The 19,989-nt window shown below is 41.3% G+C and overlaps 1 protein-coding gene across 2 annotated transcripts in view; it reads right to left on the bottom strand.

Moving 5' to 3' along the window:
- Positions 1 to 124: 124 nt before the first annotated feature.
- The window catches only part of dtx1 (deltex 1, E3 ubiquitin ligase), a 47,318-nt gene continuing 27,453 nt past the window's right edge, over positions 125 to 19,989 (bottom strand). Inside the window, exons 5-11 of one of the 2 annotated variants that reach the window (XM_005473118.4) lie at positions 14,162 to 14,223; positions 13,884 to 14,045; positions 11,722 to 11,783; positions 11,456 to 11,614; positions 9,960 to 10,124; positions 6,698 to 6,787; positions 125 to 6,606 (exon numbers count right to left, since the gene is read on the bottom strand). In XM_005473118.4, the coding sequence (XP_005473175.1) occupies positions 6,382 to 6,606; positions 6,698 to 6,787; positions 9,960 to 10,124; positions 11,456 to 11,614; positions 11,722 to 11,783; positions 13,884 to 14,045; positions 14,162 to 14,223 (925 nt within the window). In that variant the 3' untranslated portion in view covers positions 125 to 6,381. The remainder of the gene's footprint in view (positions 6,607 to 6,697; positions 6,788 to 9,959; positions 10,125 to 11,455; positions 11,615 to 11,721; positions 11,784 to 13,883; positions 14,046 to 14,161; positions 14,224 to 19,989) is intronic. The other variant, XM_019365933.2, reaches the window with a different exon arrangement.

Raw genomic sequence — 19,989 nt, 5'->3', positions numbered from 1 at the left:
ATAACGAGCTCCAAAGCACAGAGTTACCCAGGGAGAAGGAAACGGTGGTGTTAAATAGGAAGAAGACACACCACCACCGGGTGGGGTGGGGTGGGGAGACAAGGAGAGCCGGTGTAACAAAAGCTCAAACACGCTACCCCTGTCAAGGGCACATTTATTTTTCCACAACAAAACACACAAACATGCAACAAGGTCATCACAATTCAATAAAGACCAATAGATTAAGAAGCCCTTTATAGTTAAATCAATGTCTCTGTATATCTTGCTTTTAGTTTATCTCAGTTTGTCCCCGTGAACCATTTTAAATAACAATAGCAGACGCCGCCTAAGATTAAACAACAAAAACAGTGACTTGGAAAGGTCATTTAAAATGGGCACTTAAATTGAAAACCTTCAGATGTTTTACATGTCGTGGAAAGAGTGGGGAAAGCAGCAAAACGCTATCGTTTCCTCATTTGTGTAAATCAAAGCCAATACAGAGGGGGGGAAAAATAAAAGATAAAAAGGGAAAATCCCTAACTAATAGGAATAAGTTTCAGAACCACAGTGCTAAATCACCAGAAAACCAGGGTGGGGTTTCTAGAGAAGCTAACATGTTTTCATATGCAAAAAACAAGAAAAACTCTGCACTGTCAATACGCTTGCTCACTGTTTGGTTAACATGCACCTCTAGGAAACATTACTGCATCTTTAAAGGACATGAACCTAAGCTTTGTCTACGAGACTCCCACTTCCACACACATTCACACGGACGGATACAAACGTACAGCATAGCCACAGAAAAATGGTAAGGTATCATTTAGATAGAGAAGTACAGTTTGCAGTGGACACTACGAGAGTACAACTTCATATATACGTCATACGTTAGGACAAAGTGACTTCATCCCCGATCCCACCTCTAACCTCTAACGGAATAGCATGGGATGAAGAGCAATACAGCAAATGTTACGTAATAGTTCTTTTTAGAGACAATCATTGAAAAAAAAAGACATCAAAAATATATGTTTTTTTTTTTAATACATAGCATGTGAACATCCTTGGATTGCAACCTCTCTGTTTAGAAACGCAGAGGTAGGCGCCCCATAAAGAAAACATCCATTGTCATTTTGAACCAAAAACAATCAGCCTTCTTCTTGCTACACGTAAATCATGTATTAGGTTTTAAAAATAGTAAATTGCATAAAAACCACCTCCCTCTTGTTTAACCGGACAAATACCAAAACCTTGATTTATACGTCATTCCCACATAGATCTGTACACACCTGAAAAGTCTAAAGGGCCGGGCGTCGTTCACACTACAAGACCGACACGTGGAAAAGGAAAAAGCTGAAGAAGCGAACATTTGGATTTCTCTAGTGAACGAAATTTCACTTCACATGGAAAAGTTCCCTGATAGATCGGTAGCATTCTCTTTTGCTGTCCCATTGTATAAAGGGTGTCACAAATGTGCGAAGGAGAAAAGTTGACATAGGCCAAAAATGTGAATGTTTTAAGTGCCTGGGTCAAAAATCACTCAGAAATACTCTTAGTAGCTTGTTTACCATATACCATACCACAAACACAGAGCTGTGGCTAAAAGAGCCTGAAAACAAGTATACAGGTTTAAAGCATTTAAACAGATATTAATACTTAAATCTGCAACAGCTGACTTATTTGGTCTTAAGGACGGTGATTCACTCACGATTCATTTAGAGTCATGATCCTGTCCTCCTGATGAATGAAGAGTCCGAGCGCTTTAGCTGCTAAACGCTCCAGAGTGATCACAAGCGAGTTGTAGCATCTGCCATTCTTTGGGTTTTAAGAGCTTACTGTAGCTAAAAGCTACACAATGACAGCTTGTTTACACGGGAGCAGTTTTCAGCAGGCTGATTCACATGCATAATGAAACCTTGTTTTAAAGTAATCCAGCAGTTTCTGTTGGAATCCTGCTGTATGCACACAACCCAGTGGTATTTAGTTGCCTTAACCTTTTTTAAAAAAGTGATTACAGTGATTGTTGTGACCTATGCCTGTGATTTTGGCTTCTTGGATAGGTTTTAAATCTTTTGTTTGTTACTCCTGGGTGAAGAAGAGCTCTCTTTGAAAAAGGTTAACAACAGCTGCATTCAAGAAAATTCATGCCTGAGAAGCAAGAGCCAAAAATGTGTCCTTTTTGAAAAATGGAGAAGCTAGCTCACAGACAACACAGGCTCCACTACTCGTCTAGTGAAAGTGGAATTTAACAGAATAACAAAAGATATTAAAATATATTTATAAGTTTGGGATAAACAGCTCACACCAGTTTGTGTCTTTGGCGTTGCCACACTGCAGCAGGGATGTTGCCAGTTGAAATGGGCTGGTGGTGTATGTTATATGTAGATGAAACTTTGGATAGTTCATGGATGTATATGCAATTTTTGGTAATGTGGGGCAATGTTTATTAAGATTTTTCAAGAAAAAAATTTGAGTAGAAGTTTAATTGAGACTGAATTATGAAGCCAGTCAGTAATCTGTCTTAAATATACTGCTCAAAAAAAGTTAAAGGAACACTTTTCAGAGTACAGAATCAAGTCAGATAAACTTCTGGGATATTGATCTGATCAGTTATGCAGCAGCGGTCGTTATTGTTAACCACGTTTCACCTTTTTGGTGTCAATGAAATTAATAACAGCTGCACTAGAGGGGCAATAATGAGACAAAACAGCAATAGTTTTATAGATGGACATTTTTCCCACATCATCTTTTCTGACAGTTTATTTCACTACTTTTCCATTTGACTAGGTTACATTAACCTGCGGAGGTTGCACAGGTAGTCCAGCTCCTCTGGGATTGTGCATCAATATGTGCTACTGCCAGAAGGTTTGCTGTGTCTCCCATCACTGGCTCAAGAGTCCAGAAGTTACTCTAGGAGAGTCGGACATGGCCGTGGAAGGTCCTTAACCCATGAGCAGGACCCGTATCTGCTCCTTTGTGCAAGGAAGAACAGTTGAGCACTCCCAGAGCTGCAAAATGACCTCCAGCAGAGCACTGGTGTGCATGCCTCTCACCAAACAATCAGAAATCAGGTTGGCCTGATGGTAGACCATCCTCTACAAGAGCCTATGCTCACTGCCCAGCACTTTGGAGCCCAAATGGCATTTGCCATAGAATGCCAGAACTGGCAGGTCCATAGTGCCTGTAACACTGTTCAGCATCATCAGTTTGGTGTTGTGTCAGTGATGATCTGAGGAGGCACGGAGGGACGCACTGACTTCTACAGGCCAGGCAACGACACCCTGACTGCCATCAGGTATCAGCATGAAATCCCTTGGACCCCCTGTCAGACCCTACGCTGGTGCACTGGGTCCTGAGTACTATTTTTAATTTCCCTCAAATGATGTGGCATCCTTTCATTCCTAACACATTATGCAGTCCATATCCGTGTAGACATCCAGCTTAACTTTTTTGCCGTTGATATCTGATGTGTTTTCAGTTTTACTTTAATTTTTTTGAGCAGTGCATATTAAATTATATTTAATTTAAATATTAAATATCTTTCCTAATATCTATATGAGATCAAGTCATTTGTATGAAAAGCATTTTTAGAATTAATCCATGTATCTGGCTTAGACTGCAGTTACAAACCAAACAGCTGTGATTATTTTAATTGCAGATGTAAATGGAGTCCTGACAAACACACTGGGTATACATAAGCATGTGCAATTTCTCTTTACCAACACAGTGGCTGCGACTGAGGCATCACTGACATTTAAATGTATTTTTCCACATTGCTGTGCTTTGATGCGAGGGTTAGAAGTAGCACTTTTCCACTGATGTGGTGCTAGCGCTTGATGCAGAAAGCTTTTTCATGTTTCCCTCGTAATAAAATGGGACTGGTACTGGAGCCAAAAAGCAGGCACTGCCTCGGCACAACAAAATAGCTGTCAGTGGCAACGGGAGGCTCCACGGCAAGAAATTCACGGATGATTTGCAGATGTAGCCCGCAGATCCTGTCGGCTGTGATTTCCTCTTTTTCTGCCGCGCAACAGTATATAATGCCAAACTAGTTCTGAACTAGCACTGACATGGCACTGCAGGAGGGAGGGGAAGAATTTAAAGTGACGAAGGACACAGAACTCTCTGTATTCTTGTGTTTCTGACTCACACCTAACTAACTAAGAGAAACCTCACCCGCTTAAACAAACTCCTAAGAATATTTTGTGATTTGATCTTGAACCCAGGCTGTTTTCACCTTCAGCTTTAACAAAAAATGGCTGACAACATCCGTTCCCACGTTCTGGACAAGTGTAAAAAAAAAGGCCAACACGGGCCATCTTCATGCCACTAACGCTGCCCCACCAATAATAAAGACACATTTACTGTATTTATTTGTGTCCCACGGGGATCAACTACACAAGGTCTACATTAAGGTCATGACAGCAGAATACGCTAACACTACTTGCAATATAAGACGTCCATAACAAGTCATACATGTTCAGTCCCTGACATCCTGACAAATTTTTTTGCCAGATTTTATGTATTCATGTTCATGTGCCTGTGTACAGATATGTGGGACAATCTGTATATTTTCTATATAGAAGAGTATAAAAATAAATTAAACTTACACCATTGACTCAAATTGAGTTTAAATTTAAAGGTATATCACATCTGCAAATATATTTTATATATTCATATATATATAGTTAAAGCATCGCAAGCCAGTTTATAAACATCAACTTAAAAAAAGATTAAGTTGCAATTTAAGACATTTTTCGAAAAACCAAATGACTTAATCAACAAAAACGTTGCCTCAAAGTGCTATGGAAGACTATGATTAACCCCAAAATCAAGCCCGCTGCTGGGTGACCCCTTAATAAACCTGACACCAACGCTCCTGCTCATTAAAATTGATCAGACATATTTATGGAGAATTATGCAGCTCTGGGTTATAATTTATCGCAGAGTAAATAAACATCACAAGATCTCCACCGAGGACCTTTGAAAAGTCTTTAGCTCGTGGGCACGAAGTCTAAAGGGGGTGGGGGGGGCGTAGGAAAAAATAGTCCCCAGCCAACAACACACTCGACCAACATTTGCATGGTTTGTAGAACGAGTGCTCCACAGCTGAGGAGGAGGCGGAAAGCGGGGGTGAACAGATACATCGGGAAGCGCCCCAACGACTCCAAAGTGAGCTCACGAAGGCAACGAGATGCTGCTCGTTTCCGAGGCTCAGCTGCTCACTGTGCGGGCACTTGAGCCAAGTACAACGCCAACAAACGGCAAACAAGCTCACAAGAGACTGCAGGCGAGCAGAGGAGCTCCCCCGAAAATGGATCTCTAAGGGAAAGCTGTTGGTGTTTGAAAGACAGAGGAACGTCCATCTGTGTGTTCAGCTTCTCTCCTCAAGGACTTTAAGCCAGCTTATTAATGCCTCCTAGCACGCGATAGCACGCTCATCCCTTGTGTACGGTCAGCATGATGGATTGTGCCAGCGCCTGGGTTCGCTCCAACAGGAATAATAATAATGCAGCCTTTTTATTCACAGAGGTCATCGTCATCAGCGTGTCAACTAAACAAATGAGTTAAACCTTGGAGCGGAGCTTGTTTCGTCTTATTTTATGTCTCCTCTCACAGACTGTCCACAAGGTTAACCATACAACACACAATTGTTACCAAACACCAATAATCTTCTAAATCTTAAGCTCTCTGGAATCTACGTCATGCACTACAGAACATACTTCCGTACGTAGAAAATAAAATACACTGACCTATCAGAAGTGGAAAATATCAGATTAACCGTAAATGACCTGCTTTTTCAAAAATGCACAACCAACTTTTGTAATGAATAAAAGTAAACTGTGGGGGAGGGAAATAGTTAATTTGGATTTCTTTGCAATTTTCTTAAATCTTCATAACACCAAGCAACAGCTGATCCGCTGACAGCTCACCCTGTCGCGTGTGTTTGCTCGACATTCATTATGCAGCGTTAGTCGGGGCCATGCATTCTGGAGTTCAGCGTTTTACAGATATGCCTGTGTACAGTTATTAGCCCCATGTCATTTTTCTTTGAGTGCCAAAGAACAGCATCAGTTTGACTCGAAAAAAGGGATAAATACCTTTCACCTCAAGGTCCCAACATTCAGACAAGAATCTCTTTGCCTCCTTTACACTTTGAGAGACTTTGCCAACGGACAAAACTTGCTCAAGGCATGGATCTAGAGACAGCAGGGGGGAGGGAGATTGCCTGGGTTACATAAACCAAAAACTTTGATCAGAACCAAGCCACCCTTTCTGCAGGATATTTTTGTTTGTGGGGAGTAAAGCGTTGTCGGCCGCATGTTGCCCGTCGTGCAGTGTCCCCGCTCTCTGGGAGATGGCGGGGCATGGGGGGGTTTTGTTTCAGTGTACCAGTTCTGCTGGTCATCAGTCCTTTAGATTGTCCTCGCCAATCCCCTGGGCCGACAGCTCTGCCAAGACGTTGTCCAAGTAGTTGGGGTCGGGGTAGCCGTGACCGGTCAGGTTAGAGCCAAATTCCGTCTTGTGATGAATCTCGTTCCACACCACGGTGTCCGATTCGCCCGTGGTGCTGGATGTGCCAATGGTGAAGATGAGGCGTCGGTCCCAGGCCATGATCAGCAGCTTCAGGACCTGATGAGACACAAACGAGAGGATGGTTTGTGACGGCGCTTCCACAAAAGGAAGCCCGCTCTTTCCTTCTGGGAGCCGCGTCGCAGCTTACCTTCCTGCCTTTCTCGTTGTCGGGGAGGTAGCAGTGTCGAGGGAACCCTCTGGCACTGAACTTCTTCCCAGGGTTGGGGTGCTCATTGGTCTGGTGAAAATGTCAAGAAGAAAAAACTAAAGTTACAACACCTTCACTTGCAATTATGACTTAATTGTGTGGGAAATGTCAACAGCACCCACAGGACAAGCTTTACTGCTCACATCACTTAAACGAGGCTTTTGTAAAATAATCAGCTGGGAAATATGTTACTTTCAATACGCAGTAATATGTTCAGTCTCTGTCAAAATAAAGTGCTTTGAAGCCACCAGTATGAAATAAAAATCTTATAGCTCATCTTAGCCAGAGTCTCGCCAATTCCCTCAACCTTATCAATAAAAATAAGTTACACAGTTACAGCAGCCTTGTTATAACAAACTACTCTTGTTTTTTGTCCCTTTTCCTATTTCCTTTTCCTTTTTTATGTTTACATTTTGGTAATATTCCCAGGCTTTGGTTGCTTTAACAACACATTTGTTTTTCCCAGTCTTTTGTGTGTTCTTTGTGCCTCTATTAAGCACACTTCTTGGACAGGTTATAAGGCCCCTTTTCACTGTAACACTAATATAATACCACCTAAAAATAAAGCTGCAAGAAGCTTTGATGGAATCAGGTAGTTCAGCAGGGCACAGTCGCCATGGCAACTTGATCAGATCATGCTAAAAGCTGGCTGTAAGCAATAAAAGGAAAAAAGTTCTGTGCTGCCCTCTCATGACTCATTTTTTGACAGTCTTTGGAAAGAAGTGCCGAGATGGTTAGAAAAAAAAAAGAGGTGTGGCCAAAAGATGAAGAAACTTTTTAAATAAAATTAGATATAGCAGAAACTGATATCACGGGACTCTTTAAACTCAGCTCGTTTCAGTGACTCCAGAGGTATGCTATTTTCGAAAATCAGGCGTACGGTTCAAAAGTTACATCAGAGGTGATCCAGAGAGAGTCATTCCACTTTTGATTAATCCCAGCGCACCGAAAATAGCTGTAATTTCCCCAAAAGGGGGAGTGCAATGTGGCCTCCAATGAATGGGAGTGATTGATTTATGCCTGCATCTAGAAATAGAAATTATATTTTAGCTTTTGCAAGTAAAATATTGATTATATCATCACACTGAAATGAGACTAATATCCTGTTTTTTCTCACAATGAAGCCAATTTTAACCATAAATGTAGCTTCCTGCTAATGTGTGCTGCCTAAAAGTAAGCAGATCGATCCAAATACAGTATCGATACCAGTATCAGGTTGATACTAGCACGATGCGATCAATACGTGGTTCCTATCCTCTAAGTTTAGTATGTAGTCCACCGGATTGTTCATGGTTTTTTTGGAAATGACAAAAATGACCTCAGACGTGCATTATAAAACATGTCTGAACCTCTTTGTGTTGACTGTCATGTTTATTTTATGTATAGCCTATAGCAAATGTAGGCAACAGAAGCTGACCCAAAGAGTTTGTCTTTAAGGAGATCACACACGATGGCAGCTGAAATAAAATGTCATTGGGCTTCTTTCAACTTTCTCCCTGAAGTTGCTTTTATGTTCAGAGAGGCTGATCTTTAAATCTCATTTAGTTTTCTCCACATATACATCGGCAGTGTAATGTGGGCTTTTCAACCAGCAGATTGCATTCTTGGTTTTTACAAGAAAATCTGTTTGATTTTGAACTTCTTTCTAGTGTGGGATGCAGAAATGTGTCCTTTTGATCATAGCACTACTTGCTACTTGTGATGATCAAACACTGGGAAGAAGATCAATATTTAAAAATGTTATTGTTTTTCTCAAACTGCTCTGATGTTTACAAACATTAAGACATCTATTCATCAGCGAGTGCTGGGTTTATGGGAGGACAATCTCCCTCATCAGCACCTATTACTAAAAGGTAACTACAAAAAGTATTAGCATGGTGGACTGCAATCAGGCAGCTAGAAACTCTCTGATGCTCCTCTCTTTGTGCATGAAATCAAAATAGTTCATGCCACAAAGTGGCTTGCGGTGCAATTAAAATCCAAAATAAATCTAAAAACTGAACTCTGTTGGTTAGAGCGTTAGGTTCTCGACAATTTAGAACTTCCTCTGATGATGTCTGTAAACCACAGTGAGTCGGTGTCCTGTCTCCTTCCTCAACCCCGCCTCCCACTATAGCAGATGGCTGCCCCTCCCTAAGCCTGGTTCTGCTGGAGGTTACTTCCTCTTAAAAGGGAGGTTTTTTTTCCTACTGTCACCAAGCGCCGTGTGATTGTTGGGGTTTTCTCTGTATTACTGTAGGGTCTTTATCTTACAATATAAAGCACCTTGAGGCAACTGTTGTTGTGATTTGGTGCTATGTAAAATAAAACTGAACTGAATTGAAGTGAACACACCACCTACTTTGACCTATTAAAGATGTAAAAGTATAAAGCCCCATATTTCATCATACAGTTTTGGGTGCTGGCATAGACTGAAAAGGCAAAAGAAGATGCACAGCGTCACCACTTCCCTACTCCCCCAATTATTTTGCTATCGTCCACAGAGTACAGAGTGTAAACCTTACCATCTATGATGATCATGATGTCTAGAGTGCAGGCTGAACTGCAGGAGGGGAAAAAGACAGACCTACAGTAATGTCCCCTGGCAATAGTGTATTGTGTTGTTATGCTGATCTGAGTGGTCAGATGACCCCCAGCGCTATCCCTGGGGGCACTATGCCTTCTCCGCTGGTGGAAAAAGGTCAGCTTATTGACTCAATTTGAGCTCATCTCAGGAGTCAGAAGAAAATACCAGCCAAAATACCACCAGCTCAGACCCGGTGAAATCCAACTGCAAATCCCAGCTGTTTAATTTTCTTATTAATGTTAATCAGTTTGATGTATGAGCTGAAAGGCAAATCAACTAAGGGAAGGTGGACTTGTATGCCTATAACTATATGGACAAAAAACCCATACATGTTTTCACTCTATATATTTCGTATACAACATAAGCCTTTACCATGAGAGCGAATAGAAAAATTCTTAGTGTTCCTTTTTGGGTCATAACTCTTCAATACTTCTTTGTCTTTGCCCTGAATCACTGCTTAATTCCTAAAAATGCTGTTTCCTCAGGATCCCGACACCTCAGCTTCCTGCGTGAGTAACTCTCCATCCAACTTAAGCGGATAAGCGGTTGTAAAAGGTCACAGATTTAGAGGCAAGAGACAGCGGATCAGGGTAGAAAGGCAGGGTGGTGGATTAGGTGAAGTGAGACGGCTCTCACCTGGATCCCGGCAGGAATATCGTAGACAATGCGGATGGTCTTTGAGTCTGGGTAGCCTGGCAAGCAGTGTGGTATGACGTGGTACTCCATCTTCCCGGGGGGCTGCGTGCCTGTTTTCTCCCCATAGATGGTTTTGCACGTTGGGCACTGAAGACTGCCATCCTGCTTTGGAGAAAAATAATGACTTGACGTTAAGACGCAATAAAATTAAACCACTTTGTTTCCAAAACCCCCAAATTAAATGGATGATTTGCAATTTTTTTTCAGCCTAGAGACAATATATCAAATGTTGAGACTGAAAAATGCCTTTTATTTGTTTCTGTTCATTTTTAATTTGAGCTCTAAATAGAACGATCCCAAACAGCAGATAGACGATGTTAGGAACTAGCTGGTAAATATATTTGAATATTCAGCGGATAAAGAACCAGATATTTTTCTCAGGAGTTGTTAGTCTTTACCCCCAAGTAGTGCTGGGAAAAAATACACCACTGCAGTTCTTTCTGGAGCCATAGTAGTGTTCGTTACAGTAGTTACAGTAGTTATAATGTAGTATAGCAATATCACCTATCACAGCTTAAAGAAAAATCTAAATTCAAAGAGGGGAATTTTAGAAACTGGACAAATAAAAAGTAGAATCATCTGCATAGATTGATACAGTAAAATGTAAATAAGAAGTTTGTTGTTTTTGTTACTTTTGTAATTCACACTTTTATTTAAAGGGGAAAAATGGTGTGATCACATTACACCCATACTGGCCTCCTTAGACTGGCTTAAATTTTCATTTCAGAATCCAAATTAAATGTTTATTCCTTGCTTTTTAAGAGCCTCATGGTTTGTCGCGCTGTTACTTAACAGACCTTTGGAAACCCTAGACTCCTAGCTGAGCACTGATGTCTACAAACCAGCTGCTTTTGGATATTCCCAGATCAAGGATTTAAATTAGAGGTGATTGAGACTTTTCAGTGGTGGCTCCAAATTTTCTAAAGACCCATTTGTTCTTGCTTTCACGTCTAGTCGAGCAGAGTTCCCTGGCTTTATTATGCAAAAACAGACTTATTTACTTTGTTTTATTACATTTCTGCTGTGTATTTATTGTTCATTTAGTGATTCTTATGTATAATGTATATTTTGTACAAACTGTACAGCATTTTGGTGAACTGAGGTATTTTAAATGCACAATAGAAACTTTGATTTGACTTGACTTTTTTGTTCTGGAGCACCAACAGTGCAACATGGTGTCCTTTTGTTTGCAGTTGCAAGCAGTAAATCTGAATTTCCTGCAAGCAAACTTCAGTGTCCAAAGTGATTTTACAAAATACTGTGCTGTCAAGACTGATCAGATGAGGCTATATAAGCTTTCCATCTGTGAGCAGCAATATCGAGGGCCATCATCTGCCGGTGCCGTGCAACCCCGTCGAGCTGTAAGACATCGCGAGTTTAGAATTTGAGCCTAGCGTGACATCATAACAGCGTCTGGCTCGCAAGCTTTTACCCACCTTATTGCCATTGTTGTACATGGCCACCAGGCATAGCAGATGGTACATGTGCCCACACTTGCCAAGTTTGCCCACCAGCTCTGGCTTGATGCCTTTGTGCTGCAGGACGCCTTCATAGCCGGATGACATGACCAGCCTCTCCATGCAGATGGTACAGTCCTGGAATAGCCGGCCAAAATACTTGAGCTGCCATTTGACATGTACATGACTGTACTCATGAAGCAACTTAAATCCTGAATATGCGCAACGATGGGTTTTATTCTCACCTCATCTGGCACCACTTTAATCTTCTCAGTGTATCTTCGCACCACATCTTCTGGGTTTTTTCCTTTTAAAAATAAGTCACAAAAGTCATGAGAACAAGCCACAGGTAAGTGTGAGCAAAGAGAAAATTGACTATTCAAAAACAAGAGAATAACATCAGATCAGTCTCAGAGACTGCCCCATGTGCCTTTCTTTTTTTTTTTTTTTACCAATAAAAGAAAGTGTGCACGTGTAAACAGTACACATGTTAGTGATGTTCAAGAGGAGGTCACCTTGAAGCTGCCACATAACACTGGCAACCCCACACTCTCATAATCCCTGTGTGCAACCAGGCTGGTATGGCTGAGAGCACACCCACAGCTTACATCCCTAATACGCTTACAGGCAACCTTTTTCCCCCCCGAGCTTTTGTTTGTTCATTTGAGGGAGAGCCAGTGAACAGAGGCAGAGAGAGTAGTGAGACAAGGAGACAGCTTTTGTCCCCCCAAAATCCTCAGGTATAAAGGGTATGCAGGAGGTAGAAATGTGTGAAGAGAAGGAGAGGTGGAAACAGAAAAAGGAGGAGAAAGACAGAGAAAAAGTTAATAAATTAATTAAGAATAATTTTACTCTGTTGTTATTTGACAGCTTCATTCGCTTCTCTGATTGTTCTGGGTGGAGAAAGCAGAGCAATAGAAATCAAATCAGACATACACATAGGTTGCATATTTGTCCGCTGCCTCAAGTAACATTTGAAAGGTCAGTAATTTCTAATTGCTACAGCAGAAGATTTTATTTTACTTTATTAGTAAAGGTAGTTTTGGTGTTTTTTTGGTATTAGTCTGCATCATTTGTTGAGGCTAAAATAAATATATGGTCATGAATTTGCGATTTTTAAAGTTTTCGCACAACTTGGCTTGATAGTAATACATTCATATAAAGGGTACCTTCTAATAGCATTTTAAATTCTAGTTTAAGGCCAAGTGTACTTTCAAAACTAATTAACTCTATATTTAGTGCTAGCTAGCTATTGCCAGTCTAGCTATATTAGCTGTGTTAGCATTTAGCTCAGCTCTAGGCCTTACTTAAAGGTATTCTCACATAGCTGTTAGCATAGACTCTTGTTTTTTTGTTTTAAACGCTTGATTTTGGTGAATTTATCAGTGGTTAGCTTGCCAAGGTAAACCTAAGGACCACCACAAAAAACAGCCGTAACAACGAACCTAATGGGACACTTAAATCACCATCTTTCAACTGAACAAGGAGATTTTAAAGACGCTAACAAATGCAAATTGCTTAAAGCTAAAGAAGCAGGAAAGAGAAAAAGGTCGTTATCTGGTGACGTTATAAACACAGCGGATGAAGTGAGTACCTGACATTTGTTGCACTTGTTTTTGTAAAGTTTAATAATTTCTTTTATAATGAAAATTACACTATGCATTGAGGAATGCTTTTGTTTGCGCATGCTGTTCTTAGAAACAAAATCAATATCAGTAAAACCGATACCGGCAGGTCACAGTTGGAGAAAACTGGAAAATTGGAAGGATATTCAAACTGGTGTATCTCTAAACAAAATCTTTGTGTACAGTGATGAGATGCTTGAAGGACTGACTAAGAGGACAAGTGCAGTGCAAGGATAGAAATCCAACAGTCTGACTGTTCAATTAATACAAAAACTCCCCGGGGATGTCTGTGTTTTCCACTTCTTGCATCGACCAGCACTTACTCAAGTCCAGAGCTCTCCAACTATACACCAGATGCCCTTTTGAACCGGCTCAGTGTAACCGTGCCTTATTAATTAGTTTCATTGTGGCTTCATGTATCAATCTGAATGTAGTGTTACATCTATGAAGTTGTCATTTTACTGTATACATATATGAGCTTTTTGAAAGGTACAGGAATGCTTTTCAAACTGACTATTAGCAAACTTGGGTGAAATCTGAGACACTGCTGACCTTATGGAACAATTATGGATCCCTCAACAGTTTATTTGGTGGTTTATTTTGCAGTTTCAACACTCAGAAGGCTGAAACATGTCGCAAAGTTTGGCAGAACAAAGATGGTCTGTCAGTGGTTGGTAGATTTCTCTCATCTGTGCGTTTCTCATTTCTTCACTTATTATAAAACTACAAACTACAGTGCTGTTGTTCTGAATTCATTCTGTTGTTCGGTCCCGCCGTCTCACCTCTTCTTAGGTGCTTTTTCTTGGTTTTGCGGCGCATGCCGTTGATTCCTGGCACAGGTTTCATATCGCTCTTGTTGATGGGGGGTGGGTGCAGTATAGGTTTTGGTGCTCGAGTCAGGCAAACGGGCAGACCTGCAGCGCACATCAGGATACCTGTCATACCTGACGCATGGGTAGAGCACGCACACAGAGAAATAAACAAACATTACTCATCTCAGCAAAAACTATCATTTATAGCTGATTGCTAAACAGATGCTGCACAGCAGATTTGGTCTCACCTGCTAAGGCTGGGTGCACTGGTCCAGAACCAGTCAAGTTTTTAACTGGGAGTGCAGGAACCCTGCAAGAGAAAAGAAATGAAAAGTGAAGCAAAGTAGGCATAAAAACAGTAATAGAGTGTTGTTACATTCCCTTACTCAATGGTCTCTACAAAAAGAATTGCTCACATCACACAGATAGATGCTTCTTGCCATGCGAGTCCATTTAATACACAGCTTATAATCTGTAAATGACCCTGCGACTGCTAAAATGGACAGTAAACGGTCCCATTTATGTACAACTGCTTGTTATGCCACAGCTGAAAATCCTGAAAGCAGCAGACAGTTCTGCTCTGCGTGGTATGAAAAACACTCAAGTTAAAATGTCAAATGTGCTTCACCACAAAGACGGAGACAACTGCAGTAGGATGAGACAGCTCGACTTGTGCAAAGCGCTGCCGCAGAGTCTGATTCAGGATGACATTTGGAGAGGTTGGAGTTCATGACAAACACAGACGACAAAGACAGTTGACTTGCTCACTCTTCAAGATCTACGAAGCAGAGCGGGCAAAAACAGGGGCATTAATATGAGCGCGCAATTTTCATATTTCCCTGAGCGAAGCAGGGCAGGGGAACAAGTCTCCTTTCCCTGGATTAAAAGTATGATGCCATCAAAATAAGAGTTATTAAAGCTGAGATTACACTGCCCTTTAAAAAACACCTAATAAATAAAATCACACTAAATGTGATGGTGTACTCAAGTGTACTCTTAGTGCTGATCCCAAGCCCGGGTAAATGGAAAGATTTTCATTGGGAGTGACGAGGATAGACAGGATTAAAAGTTGGGTCAAGCGATTTGCGGGCAAAGGTAAAGAGGCAAGGCTGAGGTGGTTCGGACATGTACAGACGAGCGATGGTGGATGTATTGGACAAAGGACTTATGGAGCTGCCATATTCCAGGCAGAAAAGAGGAAGATCTCAGGGGAGGTTCATGGAAGTAGTGAAAGAAGACATGCAGAGGGTTGGTGTTATAGAAGAGGATACTGGGGATGAAACAGAGGCAGATGATCCACTATGGCGACTCCTAAAGGGAGCAGCCTGTAAATTTCAGTAAATTTGAAAGCCATGGACAGCAGACAGATATAAAAAAACAAACCTAAGCCAGTGTGAGACAATATGATGAAAACAAGCACTTTACTTTTAAATGGATAGTTTTAAACCACACATTTTTATTCCCGTTAACAGCTTAGACTCCAAACAGGTGGTAAAGCGGACTAAAAAATTGTAATTATAACCATTTAAATTCCTCTTAAATTGCAAAAATCACACTAGGACACTTGGTTAGGCCTTCATACATATTATTTTACAAAGAAACAGCCGTTGTTCATTTTTAGATTTATTGTTTTAATATTATTAGAGTTGATGGTAAGAATGACATTAGAAGAAGAAACCACGAAGACTAGGTCACAATATGAACCGATGTGAGGATATTTTGAGAATGGTGGCTCCAAGGGAAAATCATATATCATGTCTCCATTGAGACCTCCAGAAATTAATATCAGTAATGGGATTCTGGAATAAAATGAAGCTTGTATTTCACCACTTAGGAAATAAAAAAAAATATAGGTCTGTACTTCGATGCCCTTTGGCATCAAGTGAAGATAGAGACAAAGTGTTTATATAGAAGAAATCATCTAGAGTAGAAAAAACTGTTTAACAGGAAACAAACAAACTTAGTTTGTGTGACAAGAGCTTGTGCAGACTGATGGACAACCATTACAGAAACATGTTGGCAATTACCAATACTGTTAACTTAGGCCAGCTGTGGCATCAGTCTTACACTGTGTTCTGCTCTAATAAATTTCTCAAGCACTGCATATTTAGAGCAAAGCCAGGGTCTCTCTCTTTTTAAGAAGGTAACCTTAGACACCTTAGACATACAGCTCACTGTGGCGGTGCGGTGTAGTTAATGGCTCGGCTCTTGGACGTAGAGGTGGGGCAGGTCGGCTCAGGGAGGTACGCCGGTGGAAATAGTGGCACACCTGGCCTGGATTCGGTGCGGGCAGACTGCAGCACAGAGTCTTCACGCTCCGAAGCCGCACAGTTGTCGGAGGAGTGATTGGTAAAGAACTGTGTGCACTAACTACCTTCAACCCTGTGGTTACTGTGGCAAACCTGCTACACCTATAAACCAAACCCATGTTTCCAATAACGTGTAGATAAAGGTAGCCATCGTCTCCGGATGTTCAATGGTAGAGTTCTCAGGTTATTGACTACAAAGACGTACACACACATTCACACACACTCCCGCGCACGTCTCTTTGGCCTTTGTATGAAGGGAGTGAAGTCTCAGACCTTGTAGCTCCAGGCACTGCACAAATCCGCATCAACACAGCGCTTTGATATTAGTGAGGGACTCGGTTCTTACACCAGGGGAAGCCGCTCAATAAGCTGAGCGCAATAACAAAGGGACACGAGGTCTGACTGAAGCCGATGTGTCCCACTGCATTTCTGGGAAGGACTCAAATACGCTGCGTCTCACACCAGCGGGCCAGAAGCCAGGATCAGCTTGCTTTTGTTCTGAAGTGTAACAAAAAAATACAGCGATGTGCAGCTCTGATAAATGCCTTATGTCAGAAAGTCAAATTCAGAGGGGGTGGGGTGGGGGGGGGGACGTCAGATTTGATTTTTGTCCAAAAAAAGACACCAGTGAGTGATTTCTCACCTTCAGCCACAGAGGAAGAATTAATAGACGAACTCACCTCCTGCAGTCTGCGCTTGTAACAAAAACTAACCAGTCAATGCTTCACAGCACACAGCCGCCCTTCACTCAATGAAAGCACCAGTTTGAGTCAAGAGGTTGGCGGTCTATTTTTCTGTGTCTGGAAAAAAAAATGTGTAAGAAAGTGTAAAAGCTTATATAAAAACCCCCCAAAAAACCAAAAGAAGAACAAAATTAAAAAGTAATCTAACAAACAAGAAAGATAAATACATTCACTGCCGCCCAGTGGGAGAATCCTTCATTTGCTCAAATCAAAGCACAATGTGGACAAGATGCCTCCCTTTATGAGTGCATGTTTAATTTAAGCAGTTCACAGAGAGTCCTGTGATCAAACAAATCATTTTCATGAGAAGAAGAAAGGGGGACAACACAACACAAGAGCCCTTAACACCATCTCATTGCGGACAAACTAAAAGCACACACACAGCAGTGGATCTGTACTGGAACAAGACATTAGTTAGTTTCATCTGTACTGCATATAGATTCTAGAGAAGATCTCACAATAAGATTGAAACTCTGTGGTCCGATAAATATGTTGATAAAACAGCCGAAACACGAAACACACAAACATTAGATGCTATTGATAATTCTTATCTGACAATTCTCTCTCTGATTTGCGCCTTAAACCACATGTCGCTAATGCGCTAAAAATCTCTAACACGGAATAACTTTCGATGTTGATTATTTCATCAAGAAACGCCAACATTCATGTTAAAATCCCCGAGTTGTCCTCACCAAAACAGCCACTTTAGGGTTAAAACAATCAATGATCCTCAACAATGGGCTCTGTTGGCTTGTGCTCAGACCTTGAGAGCAATTATAACTCATTGTCAGCGTAAACAAGCGCGGACCTTTTCCACATTCAGCAAACTACACTGAACCTTGTCACCTCTACATTGCTTTTACGCTGACAACTCCAATTCTTTTCATCCTCCTGACTTGTGTTCACTTCTTTGCTCCCTTCTCTCCATGAAGTAAAAATGACCTGAGCCTATCTACGTCTTAGACAGTGTGTCCGAGTGGCATTTCTTATAACTAAGGCTGTAATTTCTAACCCAAAACCAATGTAATTTAGCAATAAACCCACCTCCCACAAGCTCATCCATCAACACCACAGTAATAAAGGCCCCTTGCAGATCATGGGCATGAGGGTCACTATTCCTCCTCTATCTCCTGCTCAGAGTAATACTTCTTCTCTGGAGGGAATCTCCCAGCTGCCTTGAGGACTTAATCAGATGTGATTCCCAAAATAAAGAGACCACATTAAGCCTCGCTGAGGAAGTGCTGACGGAGGACTAATATCTCCTCATCTGTTTATTATGCGCTATAAAGACAGAGTCGAATGGAGAGAACTCCACGAGTGCTTAATTGCATATTGATGTGTATCGCAGGAGAGAGAGGCTTGCCCCCACTACAGTGTGGGTGGGAAATACACGTCACCACGCACCTGAAATGCCCTGAAAATAAGAAACGATGGCACAGACGATTTCCAAAATTCTGGCTCGTGATTTTTCCATTTATTTTAATAATAATTTTCATCATGAGGGGAGTGCCAGAGCAGGAGAAGCAGAGCAACACACTGAGGGATAATGATCTCAGGCCTCCAGTCAAAACTCAGGCTGGCTCCTTAACACGAGCAGCTCGTAAACACAGCCAATAGCAGCGAGCGAACGCACCCAATTAAAAAGCTCTTTCTTTCAGCTCATGAAGACAAGTCCCTGTTTTTTTTTGCCTTTCATCTTTCACCTGTCAGAGAATTGAAAGCAATACTATAAAGCAGCTCTAACTAAAGACCTGCAGCGCAGGGCTTAACCTGGTCGGGTGGAGAGAAAGTGCACAAGAGGAAGTGGTTTGACTGACATCGGAGGCCTAAAAAACACAAAGCAAAAAAAAAAAATCCCCAGCGGCCGTGTGAAATTCTTTCTCTGTTCATTCCGCTACAAATGATATCTGTTGATCTTTTAAACAGGCAGACGATTCGTCGTTAACATTTCTCGTATCTATGCGTAAACACATAACAACAAGAAAAATCTCATAGCGAGAACCTGCTGTGGTTCCCGTATCGACGTGTCGATGGTGAGTTTGGTTTAAGGGTGAAATACTCGAGAACAATTAGATATACGCAACATGGTGCTGCACATAAATGATGCAAGACTATTGACTCAAAGGGATCAACATGAACAGCTATTTTACCAGAAAATATTTAATGAATTCATAAATATCATGAAATATCTATAAAGATGATGCAAGCTAGGTTCAGTATTATTTAATGAAATGAATATAAAAAAGTCAGTTAATTTCTCCCAGTTACATCACTGTGAACTGAATATCTTTTGGGCATCAGTTAAAAAACCCCCCCCAAAACAAACAATTCAACTAGTGAGCAAAGAAAATAATCTAATAATAATATTTAATAAAATAATACACAGCTGCAGTGTTGCTTCCAGCTCATGCAACAGTGTGATAAGAAGAAACAAAAAACTATGGCAGTCTGCATCTGTCGCTGAGCTGCACAGGTGGCGATATGTGGGCTGCTCTCTAATAAGATAAACTGATGTGTTGACACAAGCCAGCAGATGGTGCCACTTGTGATGTTTTCACACGTAACACAGATGCATTAACACCCCCCCTCCCCTCCCCCGCTTCGACAACCACAACCTGTATCCTTTTCAGAAGATACAAAGATCGATATCTGGCCTTTTATCATCAATGGACTTGGGAACAAATGCGTAGTCTCGAAAACCAGCGTGCAGCTTTCCTTGCTGGTGGCTTTAAGTACACCTTGCCTGATTCATCCATAGCGGCTACCCCGTTTGCATACAGAAAACAGCGAAATAAAGTCGTGTGAACGAGCCACAATGTGCCAAATACCTTCCGTGCACCCAGCAGTTATATTAGAGCGTGGGCGTGTGAAAAAAAACACAGATCTGATGTTTTACATTCTGTGTGGGTTACTCTGTTATCTGTCTGTAGCAGGCTTGTGGGAATATGCGAGGGAGTTCACATTTCAGTTTGTGTCTGCGCTTGCAAGCTCTCATGTCCTGCTGTGTGTATGTTAACCACACTC

The sequence above is a fragment of the Oreochromis niloticus genome, linkage group LG12 (assembly GCF_001858045.2).
Source record: "Oreochromis niloticus isolate F11D_XX linkage group LG12, O_niloticus_UMD_NMBU, whole genome shotgun sequence".
Classification (NCBI taxonomy): Eukaryota; Metazoa; Chordata; class Actinopteri; order Cichliformes; family Cichlidae; genus Oreochromis; species Oreochromis niloticus.
This window is presented reverse-complemented; position numbering and strand designations above follow the sequence as displayed.